The sequence below is a fragment of the Syzygium oleosum genome, unplaced genomic scaffold (genome assembly GCF_021117445.2).
Source record: "Syzygium oleosum isolate NSW1041296 unplaced genomic scaffold, Sole_v2.1 Sole_v2.31, whole genome shotgun sequence".
Lineage (NCBI taxonomy): Eukaryota > Viridiplantae > Streptophyta > Magnoliopsida > Myrtales > Myrtaceae > Syzygium > Syzygium oleosum.
This window is the reverse complement of record NW_026607515.1, coordinates 2,225,260-2,238,554: the sequence shown is the minus strand read 5'-3', so window position 1 is coordinate 2,238,554 and position 13,295 is coordinate 2,225,260. Positions and strand designations below refer to the sequence as shown.

The window sequence follows — 13,295 nt, the reverse complement described above, 5'->3', positions numbered from 1 at the left end:
ATAAATATCTTGACTCCAATCATTTGGAGGTCATTCCAGTATTCGGAGTTTACCTCGATTCAAACATCTATTGAGATTATAGCATCCGACACGTTTTCGAATTTCGATATCTGTATTTTCGACGTGGGAGATTGAGATGAAAGAGGAATCAAGATCTTTCTTTCGATTCCCAATGCCGTTTGAGTGCCCTCGGACCGCAGATTAAGGAAAGTATCTCTGAGCGGACAACAACTCTTGCCACTTTAATAAGCAAAAGGGGGAAAGAAAACACCACGCCCTTCCGTTTTTCCCAGTTCGGTAGTCTCTTCATCATCGTGGAGGCTAATGATGATGAGGGCTGAGGAAGGGATAGAGCTTAACTTGTGTCGACCCGTCAATCGATTTCATCATGACCTATAACCCTATGGAACGCCCATTTTTTGAGGTTGGGAGGGTTGAACTTTCCCTAATCGGAAAAAAAGTAGAAAGCAAGCATCGATCGAAATCAGCAGAGCGTGACTTGGCACCACTTCATCAAGCAAAGATGAAGGAAAAAAGGAGCCCTTCCTTGGCTTTCTGGTCCCAATCTCCTGGTGAAATCTCCAGTTCAATGATGAGAGGACCGAGGAGAGAAGGGTTATTATTATTATAAGCTAAAGCATCATCACCATTCCTAATTTGTATCATGGTGAAGTTAGAAAGCAAACATCGATCGAAATCAGCAGCATGACTTGGCACCACTTCATCAAGCAAAGATGAAGGAAAAAAGGGGCCCTTCCTTGGCTTTCTGGTCCCAATCTCCTGGTGAAATCTCCAGTTCAATGATGGGAGGGCCGAGGAGAGAAGGGTTATTATTATTATAAGCTAACGTTTCATCACCATTCCCAATTTGTATCATGGTGAAGTTAGAGTGAAGCTCGCGCCTACCCAAATGCCCACTTTCCAAGTTGGGGGAAGGGAATGAAAGGTTGAATTTAAACCTCATTGGTGAAAGTCGAGAGCGAGCATGATCAGATTCACAAGCACACCAACTTCACACAAATGAAGTAAAAAAGGAGTTTGAGGTGATCGAATCTCAACCCTAGTCAGCCTAGCACATTGCCTATTCGACTAATTATACTTGCCTTTCTATGATTGGATAGGCTAGTTACTTTGATCATCGAAAAAGATGAAATCTTGTTCATCACTCTCTGCCTTTCTTTTTGTCAGCTTGTAGCCCAACCAGCAAGCAAAGTATAACCGACATATTCATTTTTAAATTTTCCCACTTCAATAGTCACCACCCGTTCCATATCCATACATCTACATCCACACCTAATGATTGATATGCCAGACCCAATGTGGAAAGCGATTGCAGGGGGGGGGGAAACGATTATATATAATCATTGCAAAATTCATATCATAGAGAAAATAAGTCAATATTGCCATCTCGAGAACATGTCCTTCCTCTAGCACCTAAGTTGCGTGTGATTCAGAGCCTGTTTGATTCAGCTTTTGAAAAATGGATATGGCAAAATGCAAAGACCTTTGAGCTAAAAAGATTTTCCGAAATGCAAGTAGTGTTTGGTAATGTGTATTTTAAAATCTCATTTGAAAGCAACTTTGGCCTAAATACCGTTTGGTAAAAATTATTTGTAAAAGACTTTTGCTGATATTAAAAAAAAAAAAAAAAAAAAAGCTAGCCACCGACCACCACCGCCGGCCAGATCTGGTCACCGGCCAACCGCCGACGACCAGATCTAGGTCGCCGGCCAGCCTCGCCTAACCTCAAGCGAGGCGGCCTGAGGTCGCGCGACCTCAGGCGGCGGTCACCTGGGGGTCGTGCAACCCCGGCGACCGCCGCCTGGGGTCGCCGAACCTCAAGCGTTGCCTGGGTCGCGCGACCTAGGCGACGTCTGAGGTCCGGCGACCCCAGTCAACGTCACTGGGGTCACGCGACCTCGGCTACCACCGCCTAGGGTCGCGCGACCTCAGGCGGCGGTCGCTGGGGTCGCGCAACCTCGGCGACCACCGCCTAGGATCGCGCGACCTTAGGCGGCGGTCGCCGGGGCGCTAGCCCTCAGGCGGTGGTCGCCGGCCGCCGGACCAGCCGCTCGGGAAGATGATCAACAGTACCCGATTGCATTTCGAAAATGCAACTTGCTCCTCGTGAGCTTCCTTCAGCCAAAGGCCCTTAGAAAGCTTTGGAGATGCAATTGCATCTCCACAAAGCTTGCCAAAAAATTTACCAAACAACTTTGTATTTGTTCAAGGGACTTTAGACCCCCAAAGCAGCATTTGAAAGCTTTTTTAAAACAGGCCCTCAATTAATATATGAAAAATTAGGAGTTGGCAATAAGAGGGAGGGAGGCGGAGAGGGAGAACATGAATTTATATACCTTTCTTGCCATCTGGAGCTTCAAGACCTAACAACTGTTTATTTAGCTATTTATGGTGATGAAATGAGAGCTAAGGGTAACATTGAAGCAACAGCCCCCACCAAGGACAAATTGGTAGCTACCAAAGATGAAGAGAACCATACAAATCTAGGGATATTGAATTCAAGAATTCAATGACAAACGAGATGAAATCTTATGACACATTGATGATAATGGTCCCTGCCCTGTCGTATATAACAGCACCCCCTCCCCCATTTATTTCTTCTGACACTGGTGAATTGGATCCTCAGAATTTTCTTGGAGGGGGTGTCGAAATAAATCTAAATACAAGAAAGAATGTAAAAACCAAATGACGAGACAAACCCACCAGAACTGGCGATCCACACTCAAAAGGAGGGAAAAAAAAAAGATCTTTGCTTTTTCAAAGATTTTCAATAGCTCACTCAAACAATTCCCAGTTGAATCTTGGCTGGACTGGATTGTTATTAATGGCGACTGGAGAGGTGGTGGATGTGGACGAAGCAAGAGCTGGCACCAATGGTGGGACCGCATCAAATGTCTCCCATTTCGTAGTCACAACTGTCCCTGATGATGATCTTCTTGGGTCTTCCTCTTCTCCTTGCTTCTTGTTCCGATTCTGATGGTGATTACTGGGATGATAATGGCGGTTCCCTTGAGGTTGGGAATGAGGCTGAGGATGCCCATTTGGATGCTGCTTCTGCTGTTGGTGCTGGAACGCTGCCATCTTTACCCCGTTTGTGTGTGCATGATGCTTGTCCTCCTCTTGGGCTGGAGCTTGACCTCCATTGCCGGTCTGCATGGAGTTCTTGATCTTCAACAGGTCTAGGGTTTCCACATATTTCTGAACTCTCCTCACCTTCGGTTCAGTCATTTATTCACAACAGAGAAAATGGATTAGGTCATGAATCACGATTCAGACAAAACTGCAAAATGTGTGCCGAGTTATTTTCAATTTAATTGCATCCAATTACCTGCATTTTTCTCTGCAATTTCACATCTCCATCAGCAATAATGCTATCCAACTTGAGCAACTGATTCATTAACAACTCAATCAAAGTCAACACCTCCGTTTCAGGTATCTTCCCTCCTCTAGAGATCACTGATTCCATGGCCGAAACCTAAACCAAGTTCAACCCAAACACATCAATCCACTGATTTGTTCTTTCTTTTCTTTTCTGCACTAATTCAAATAGCAATAGTAAATTGAACTGTTTCGGTTCATTACCCGGCCAGCGAACCTATCGACTTGCAAGCTGATTTCGGATATGGACTTCGACGCCTTCTCCATTTTCGCATTCCGTCGCATCTCGAGAAGCCGCTTCTCCTGACTGATCGGGTCCTCGATGAGCACCATCTTCGACCGGTCCTTGACACCGACGATGTCGAGGAATGCGTTGGAGTCCCTCTCTTTGTCTTTGAATAGCAGTTTCTGATCTTGATGGTGTAGTCCTGTTGGCCCGGTCAACATTTTCTTCAACTCCCCTGCAGTTAAAAACGCATACAATGAATTCATTCATTCGCTCGCTCGCTCATACACTCCCTCATTCATTCTATCCATCAAATTCGAAGAATCGAAATTAAACAGAGTCATTTAAGCGACTCCAAGATTGACTCCAAACAAAGGAATTGTTACCGTCTACACGTAGAAGTAAATCAAGAATGTGGAAAGTTCAATTGAACACTTACCAAATGTGGCCTGTGAGTTAATGCTGATCTCGTGGTACGTTGACCCATGCTTAACCCTAACTCGGATCGTCGGTGGCGGCGGTGCCGAGCTACGATCCGAGCCCGCGTCCCGCTTCTGGACCAGCATTCCTCCGGGTCTCACCTCCCACTCCTCCCCTGACTCCCCAACTCTGCTCGCATTACCGCCCGCGGAGCTCCCATTCATGGTCGACAGCCCTATCGTTTTAGCCTGTCCTCTCATCATCTTTCTCCACTCCCCAACTCGAAAACCTCCAAGCAAAAAGACCTTGAATTGGAACAGGGGCTCAGATCTCAAGCTCTGATATTCGACGACCCAAGTCAAAATTTGCAGAGACCCATCTGTTGGTACGCTCTGCTTTGCTAAACTCCAGCATCAAGCGAGTCTAATATCGCGAGGAGGAAAAGAATTGGGCAGGAAAGAGAGAGAGAGAGAGAAAGAAAAAGATTCCTTTCCGAGACGAAGCTTCAAACTTTTCCTTTTTCTCTTTGCAGAGCCAATGGCGTTCCACCCAGAAAAAGAATCGGTGCCCAGAAAGTCTATCTCCCTCGAGAATACTACGGAGAGGCCAGAAGGGACCGAGCGCTTACCAGAGCTTGACCCGCGGAGCCGAAACTCCGGATCTCAGTTCAAGTCAACAGGGGAGAGCAGCAACAGAGAGCCCTGAAAATTTTCCGGGAAAAACAGTTCAGAGCCAGAGAGCAGCAAGTGACGATTCTATCCCTCGCCTTCCCCCCACCGGAAAACTATTCGGGAAAGCCGATGCCGAACCCAAATGACGGAGAAACCGAATCTCCCTCCATAATATTCCCTCCCTGTCTCTCTCTGTGGTCTGGAAAACTCGAGGAAGAAGAGAGAGAGAGAGAGAGAGAGAGAGAGGGAGAGAGAATGGCACAACGAAAATTCTAAGGGGGGGGGGGCAAGAAACGAGTGGACAGCTAACGAGGGGCTTTTGTTACGACTAGAGCTCTGATATTTGTCTATATAAACCAACCTGTCCTGCAATTATGTACTAATTACATGTTCTCTAATATCCACATCTCCATTTTATATTGACATAAAGAAGGAAAGAGAGGGAGGAAAAAAAAGGGTAAACCAAACAGCACAGAAGCCGCCAAAAGCCTCTGTTTAGTCGTCGATTACTTCCGTCCTTCCCTCCCTCCTTTTGCCATCTTCCAATGTAAAAAGTTGGAAAAACGAAAGCCAAAGACCAAGACGCACGAAAGCAGAAACTACTCGCTTGGGGGGTGGTGGTGGTGGGGTTATCTTGGCGGTTATTATTATCATTATTTACCTCAGCAAAGCGCGCAGCTGCAAGAGAAGGAGAGATCGCGTTCGGCTGGTTCGGGACCTAGCGGGGAGCAGGAGCTTGACCCGGCTCCTCCACGACGACGACCGACACGTGTGGGGTCGGAGGGCAGCTCTTGGGAGATCGAGGGACGAACCAAATCATTGCCCGCTCGAAGGGTCCTCTTCGGTTTCTTGCGGAGGTTTCTTGGGGGGGTTCATTTCATAGGGAAGATGATGTGCGCTGTGGCTTAAAGATGATGTTTTTTCTTATTTTTTTGGCCTTTCTTTACAGTTAGTTGGAGAGCCAAGCATCACTCACCAAATAGGCCTTTTGGAAGCTTGTAACCCACCAAAGCAGAGACATTCCTAACCGGTGACGGTTCTTTGTCCTTCACTAACCTCCTCTCTCTCTCTCTCTCTCTCTCTCGACCAAACACTAGGATCAACGACATGATCGGCTTTCGAATTGTGCGATGTTTCATACCCCGCCTAGCAAGATTCAGAAAGGTCTAGCATGGACCTGCGATCGCAAAGTTAGCTGCTCGAAATGGGCGCTCGTTCTCTTTTTAACTATGCCGCTGACTGGCTGGCCAGCATAATCTTTTGACATGCACTAACCTCCTCTTCCTCTCTCTCTGCCAAAAAGCCGGCCAAGAAAAGAACGACCATAAATGCAAATATACCCTTCTCTAGTCTTTCGGAGAATGATGGAGGATTGGGTGAGTCAAGTTTGATCAACGACACGATCAGCTTTCGAATCGCGCGACGAGTCTCATGCCCTGTCTAGCAAGATTTCGAAAAGGGTCTGGCACGGATTCGCAATTGCAGAGCAGGCAGCCCGAAACGGGCGCTCGTTCTCTTTCTAACTATGTCACCGGCTGGTATAATCTTTTGGCATGCACCGCAGATCATTTGCTCAACGGCTGAATTTCCGGTCGGTGTATCTTCCTATTACGACTAGATATGGTTATCTATGTTGGATTTGGACACGAAGAGGAGAAGAATTGCACGAATTGGTGCTTTCCAAGGAAATGGTGGCGCCAACGAACATTTGGAGTCGGGACGGAATGGGAAAAGCTCCTTTGGAATTGCGAGGGGCCATTGAAAAATGGTTGGATCAATCATCAATCGGGCAAAAATTGCCCAAATTGGACTAGCTCCAAAACAAAGAATTAATCATCGGTACCCTCCATATCCTAACAAAAATACAAAAATACAAAAATAGCCATCGCTTACCATTCCCTTTTTTCAATTGCCGAAAACATTTCTCGATTCACTTTCTCTTTTTGGGTTTGTTCTTTTGTCTTTTTTGGGGGGTCTTTTGCCGCCCGAAATTGGAGCTTCAATTGGTGTGACTTAGTTTGGTTGCGAGTTTTTTTCAGTGTTTAGTGGTTTTTATTTCCTTTCTTGAACAAAAACAAAAGAAAGTAAATTAGTCAGAGCGATGAGACCTTTTTGGCTTCCATCTTTCTGGAAAAATAGAGAATTTTACAAAAATTGGGTCCATGACAAAAGAAGACATATTTCCCTTGATCATGTCATACATCCAATTCTAAGGGAAAATTAAGTGGCCGGAATTATCAAAATTAAGAGAGTTATTCAAAAACCATTATCTTAAATTGAAGAATTAAGTTTTTTTATCGGAGAATTATTTTTCTTTTGCCCCAGAAAAGAACGCTAATATCCGCTTAAAATCTACCTAAATTTGTGCCGAAAGCCAATTTTTTTTTTTTGGTCGAAAGCCAAATTGATTAGGGCCAAGTTTTGACAATTCTCGGAAAAAAAAACAAAAAATAAATAGGGCGAAGGACCACGTCAAGGTGTCCTTTATTTATTTTTATTTATTTATTTTGGTCTAATAAGGTGTCCTTTGAAAGCTAAGTAAAATAACGATTCGATGACGTCACACTTGCATTTTCCACGTGGCGAACATCGACCTCTGGATCTTTCCCCGACGTCTTCCACAAAAAAAAAAAGAGAAAAAAAGAAAAGAAAGAAAAGGGGGCCCCTTCGGACCATTATTAACATTTGCCACCACCGACACTCCTCGTACGTGCGACCGGCACGCTCGGGGACGTGGCGCCTTCCCCGCCGTACAGCGGTGGGGGGGCCGTCGCACGTGGGAAGCCGAGGTGGCGGTCGCGATTCCCTGCGGACGTAAAGCTCGACGGGGGACGGTGCAACCCACCCCCGGGAAAAAAAAAAAGCAATAAAGTATTCGAAAAGCATGGATGTCTTCTCACGAACATTGGTTTTTTAATTCTCCATCATTAATTTCATTTTCTTGGGTTACGTTATATTTTAGGGATAACGACACAAATAGTCTCTTAATATCGTTCCTGAATTTTTAATTTGTTTAATGTAATTCATGTAATATTTAATGTGATCCTTGAAATGTTAATTAATTCAGTTTTAGTATCCGGCCTCTAAAATTTTAATTTGTTCGATGTCGTCCGTGAATGGCATCGAACGGATTAGAATACCACAACTTTCAGGGACGACATTGAACAAATTAAAATTCCAGAGGTCGCATTGCATATTGAATTAGAGTTCATGGACCATAGTTCAGAGGCTGTTCGTGTCAATTTTTTTTCTATAGTTTAAGCAAAAAAGATATAAAAATCGATTAAAATAAAAAGGAAGAATTTCCGATTTCGATTGGCTTTTTAGGGTTTGTTTTTGTTTTTTTTTTTTTTTTGAAGAGTTGGTTGGGAGGGCATATTTTGAAGAAGGGACAAGCGACCGACCAGTCAGTGGGACATAGGAAAAGATGAGAAGAAATCGTGTGTGTTTTATGGTCAAAATTATGGGGACAAAAAGATATTGAAATTGCCCCCCTTTTCTCCTCTTTTGTCCCATCCGATGTTCGTATGCTAATAATTCTTGAAAAACGTAGGAGTTTCCATGAAGCTGCGGGCATCGTTAATCCAAGGTTATACATAACTTGCACTTACATCGATTCGTGGAATTGAAACGAAACTTTTCTAACCATATATAATGTGTTTCCGTCCGGCTGCTCCCGGCTTCTGAGAAATCACTCGTGATTTCGTGTCGAGGCCGTAGCAAACAGCTCTAGAATTTTTGTCGGGCGTGATTTTCAGGCGGCACAAATTTGATCTCAAAGAGACAAACAGCTCGATCGTGCAATCGAGCTCGAGTTCCGCGGCCATGGCAGGCCGTGACACTCCGGATCGGTGTTCCGGCCGAGAGCTCAAAACTCGGGCGACCACGGCCAGATGAGATCGAGGATGTGAACTAGAAGAAGTGATTGAGCTTGTTTAGGGGTCAACTAGAGGTTTGGAAGTTGAAGATGTCTAGGAGGAGTGAAGAGGAGATTTCGAGTTTCTACATATGGTGCAAGAGAGAGAGAGAGAGAGCAAATTGGAAATTAAAAAAGAAATCCACATGCTCCATGTTGCCCTTTTTCTAATAAAATAAGTTCCACATTAGCAATATTTATATCCCGTCAAGGCCCCCATCAATCATTTTTAGCAAGGACGATCGATAGCACTTTTTAAAAAGTAAAAAAAAAAATTCAAGTTTAAAACAAAAAAGAAAAGAAGTAAAAAGTGACTATTTTTGAACTTCGAGCTTGGATTATTCGTGACATCATCCCCTGAGTTACGATATGTTTTTGAAATCTAGGAAGGGTGTGGCCTCTCTTCTAAGCACGCATTGTGATTTTGCAGCCTCCACTTTCTAATGCTCGGTTGGGTTTAAATTTGAGAAAGTTATCGAAAAAGTCCTAAACATATTACGTTTTTGCCAATTAAGTCTATCCGTCCAATTTTAGCCAGAAATCGCTGGCATAAATGTCAGCCGTCCTACGTGGCACGGTCGGCGCTGATGCGGATAATTTTTTAAATATTTTAAATATTTTTCCTTTTTTTTCTTTTCTTCTCTTTCCCTTCTTTTTTTTTTATAGTGGTCGGCAAGGGTAAAAAAAATATTAAAATATAATTAAGATTGTTCACCTCAGTGCCGGCCGTGCCACGTAAGATGTTCAGTGTCCACGTTTGCAATTTCCTGTCAAAATTGGCTAGACGGACTCAATTGACAAAACGTGAAAAAGTTTAGGATAATTCAAATGTTTAAAACTAACTTAATAAAAGTACGATAAGTTTATGACTTTTTTTGGTAATTTTCTCGTTTAAATTTTGTGTCCGAAAAGTTTGATTGAGTGGAGGATAAATTATGTTTTTTCTCTTGTGGCCCCAATAAATACGTAGATGGAAATGCAAACGTGCGAGTTCAAAACTAAGAAATCCCACAAGGGACCTCCACTCAAACACTGATTGATAACGATATCATCAAACAAAATAACATCCGGGACAGAGACGTAATTACCAAAAAAAAAAAAATCTTAAATCTATTGCATGAATTCCAATTCAATCCTAAGCCTTTCAATTCAAATAATTTAATCATAAATCTTTTCAATAATTTGCCAATATACTTATTCCAGTGAATTTTAACTGGAAATTATTGACGTGAATGTCAGCCGTACTACGTGGTATGACCGGCACTGATATGAACAATTTTTGTAATTTTTTGGTTTAGAATGATATAAATAAGGTTATACTGGGGGTGGGGGGGTTGGATACGGTACGGTGGTTTTAGTAACGATAAGAAAAGTACGGTTCTAGTTCTAGCAAGCAAGTAAGCCAATTAGTGCTGCCTTTCTGTTCCTAAAAGTCGTTCGATCCCACCTGATAAAGGCATAGACGATACGTTCTGCCCTTTTCACGAAGAAAAGTTTATCATGACTCATTTCATTCCCTCGCCTTCGCTCCTGGCTCACAATGGAAATTTGCCCAATAGCTACGAGACGGGAGCTCTATACGAATTGAAAGGTTGACCTATTCGGGAATCTCCGGATCTACGATTATTTTCAACTCCCCCGCTTGCCATCCACACTAGAATAAATGGAGTTTTCCCAAAAAACCTGCTAGCGGAGGAAGACCTCTTAGGGATAACAGACATAGGGTTAAAGAGAGAGCCAAAAAAGGATCTTTCGTGTATAATCCTGCAAAATCTTGAATGTTATCATTTCCGGTACGTAGACCAAATAATACAATGCAAGCAAAAGTTCCTAGATTCATGGAGATATAGAACAACATATAAATTATCATGCTCGCATATCCACCTACTCTCGTCGTAGTTTGGCGACCTAAGGGGCAGACATTGATTGTTATCTAAAGGAATAGGATATTCTAGATTTATGACTTCTCTCAAATATCAAACAAGAGAAAGAAACAAACATCAAATTATTCATAGATCTTTACGATATGTTCCCTATGGTAACTGGGTTCATGAATTACGGTCGACAAACAGTACGAGCTATCCACCATTTGAGTCTCCAACAATTATTCCAATAATTACATATCCAATTTGACCTATGGACGAATATGCAAGCATACGTTTCATGCTTGTTTGAGTAATAGCAAAATTTCGATTTAATAGCAAACAATGGTTATTTCAAACACCGTCTATTGTCCCACCAACAAAGACCAAGGGCTTCTTCTCTGTGCTCTGATTCACTTGCTAATACCGAACTCTCCTTTCCTAAGGCTTATGAAAGAAAGAAGAGTAAGTGAACTGACTAGTAGCGAGAAAATCTTTCGAAATCAAAATTATATCTTGGTAGCCTTCTTTATTTGCTTTTAATTTCTTTTTTATTGTGGCCCACGAGTGATTTCTAGTATTACCTCAGCGTCAGTAATCTTCGATCAAAATTAGCCGAAAGAATTATATTGACAACTCGTTAAGAAGGTTCATGACTTAATTGGCTATATTGAAAAGTTTACAACTTCTTTAGTTAATGTCCCCCCGGAACGGAAGATGGCACATCTGAATCAAAGTGATTCATCACAACGACGCAATTAGACCAGCAAGTTCACAAATACCTTTCCTCCGAATTGATCAATGAGCGAACGCGATTTATATAAGCGAGGAAATTCAGTAGCCATGGAAAACGAGGCTTTTGGGTTAGAAACGGGGGGGAGTCCCATCCCATCAAAGGAACCGACGATGGAGGAAAGCCGAACCGACACCATTAAAGCTCGCGCATACTGACGTAGTCAGTAAGAAGGAGAAAAGCTCCAGTTGCTTGATGCGACGTGGATGGACCACCAAATGTGCGGATGGTTGCTGCCCAACTTCTTCCAATGTGTTGAAGCTTCTCCGCTGGGCTGCTCTCTCTGACAATGCTTTCGTCTGCAGAAAATTTCTAGTCCCTTGCTGCGTACACGTTGCGTTCCTCAGCTTTTCAATCATATCCACCACCCGATATGGGAGCTCCAAGCTTCCTTCCTACCTTCCCTTGTTTCGGCTCGATTGATTCGTTTATATCCATCAAAGATCACCGGTTCACATGCTAATTCAATTATAAATCTTTAAATTATAACTAATTTTGAGAACACAAGAAGTTTGAATTGAGGGATGTAAATGGGTCCTCCAGCCTCTAGGAGTAAATGGCTCTCTCTTTTTTTTGGCATTTCGGGTTCTATAACGCAATGCCGTACGTCCCTAAAAAAAGGCAGCGGACTTGTATAAAGAACGAGACTGATGGTTGTGGTTATCTTTAGAGGATTGAGATATTTGCTCCTAAAAGACCTAGCTACGGTTTTTCTGGCCTGATTTTTATTGGAAATTTGGAATAAGTAGAGTCGGTTTGGCACCACGAAGGTTATTTAGGTGAACACGGCAACAATTTCACATAAAAACACTGTGTTTCAATTGATAATTCATGTGTGTGTGTGTGTGTGTGTAGGGTTCATTGTCATCCATAATTGAATGGATTCGGAAAATTGCAGGGAAAAAATGGTCATTTTCATTCCCACGTAGCCAAAGGCAACAGCTGGGTCTCTACATAATGATCACTCCTCTGGATCGTAGCATTAGCCTCTAGGACAGGAACAACAGATAGATACAATTTGCCTGCCCAACTCAGGTTCTCTCTTTCGAAAGTCAAATCCCGCTCCCCCACTCTTTTAAATCTCTCTCAATCAAAGAGCTAGCACCCTCACACAGCTCATCCTGGACAACATTAGAAAGAAACTTGTCATGAATCACTCGTTCTTTGACTAGGGACGATGTTGACCGCTTGTACACATTATCAATACCCCACCTAATCAAAACAAAGAATGATGTCCATGCACATGTAGAGCCATAACGGTACTCGGATTCTACCCATTTTCTGATTGCACCTGTCCCTCGCTCTCGTGCTTTCTCCGAGTTATTTTGCATCTTTGGAAATTGGGAACATGATGTCATGTTGAAGTGTCCAAGGTGTGCTCAAGAGAGAAAGAAGACAAAGGGGTCACAGGCATCTGCTCGAGGCTTTCCAATACATGTAGAGAAGGAGACCACAGTAAGAGTAAGAACTCCCGGTTCCAATGTGCTAGCATCAACGTAATACCATTGGGACATTCATAACCCAAGTTTTTTGTACATTTGTGCAATGTGGAAGCATCTTCACAGACATCACATGTGCAATTTTCTATCATTAGTTTATTCAGAATCAGAATAAACTATCAGCTGCTCTATAGTTCAGTAGGGTAATATTCACATGGGCACTTCTCTATTATTAGTATATTCAGAATCAGAATAAGCTATCAGCTGCTTAATAGTTCAGTTGGTACACATGATGCTCTTGCAGCAGTTGGCAATGTAACTATCCATCTAACGAAGCATAGGTATATACATACATCCATACTGGGCCATCTAACTGATTTGGATAACTAGAGGAAGTGATTGCATAAGTTACTCATAGAAAAGTCGCAACCAATCAAGACATTATGTAACTTATCACAAACAGAACTAGGATATCGTGGGCAATGTTCAGCATGAGCTCACATGAGAATTATGCCGAGAAACCTGAAATTGACAAGGCAAATACAGTTGACTCGAAACATTCACGGCAC

General features: G+C 42.9%; 1 protein-coding gene across 3 annotated transcripts; it reads right to left on the bottom strand.

Annotated features, from left to right (window-relative positions):
* Positions 1–2,485: 2,485 nt before the first annotated feature.
* On the bottom strand, positions 2,486–5,456 carry LOC115683197 (BAG family molecular chaperone regulator 1). Of its 3 annotated transcripts, none has more exons than XM_056304242.1 (5): positions 5,378–5,456; positions 4,065–4,746; positions 3,604–3,860; positions 3,350–3,496; positions 2,486–3,234 (listed from the first exon to the last, which is right to left on the bottom strand). In XM_056304242.1, the coding sequence occupies exons 2-5, from the start codon at positions 4,306–4,308 to the stop codon at positions 2,797–2,799; spliced, it is 1,086 nt and encodes a 361-aa protein (XP_056160217.1). In that variant the 5' UTR covers positions 4,309–4,746; positions 5,378–5,456; the 3' UTR covers positions 2,486–2,796. The 3 variants fall into 3 exon arrangements, with proteins under 3 accessions (XP_056160217.1, XP_056160219.1, XP_056160218.1); XM_056304244.1 differs by lacking the exon at positions 5,378–5,456 and having other exon boundaries at positions 4,065–4,334; positions 4,674–5,016; XM_056304243.1 differs by lacking the exon at positions 5,378–5,456 and having other exon boundaries at positions 4,065–4,350; positions 4,674–5,015.
* Positions 5,457–13,295: the final 7,839 nt, after the last annotated feature.

Coding starts and splice junctions, on each gene's coding strand:
- LOC115683197 (XM_056304242.1), bottom strand. CDS start 4,308: ATGATGAGAGGACAGGCTAAAACGATAGGGCTGTCGACCATGAATGGG. Junction 3,861..4,064: donor TAACTCACAGGCCACATTTG/GTAAGTGTTCAA, acceptor TTTTAACTGCAG/GGGAGTTGAAGAAAATGTTG. Junction 3,497..3,603: donor TCGATAGGTTCGCTGGCCGG/GTAATGAACCGA, acceptor AACTTGGTTTAG/GTTTCGGCCATGGAATCAGT.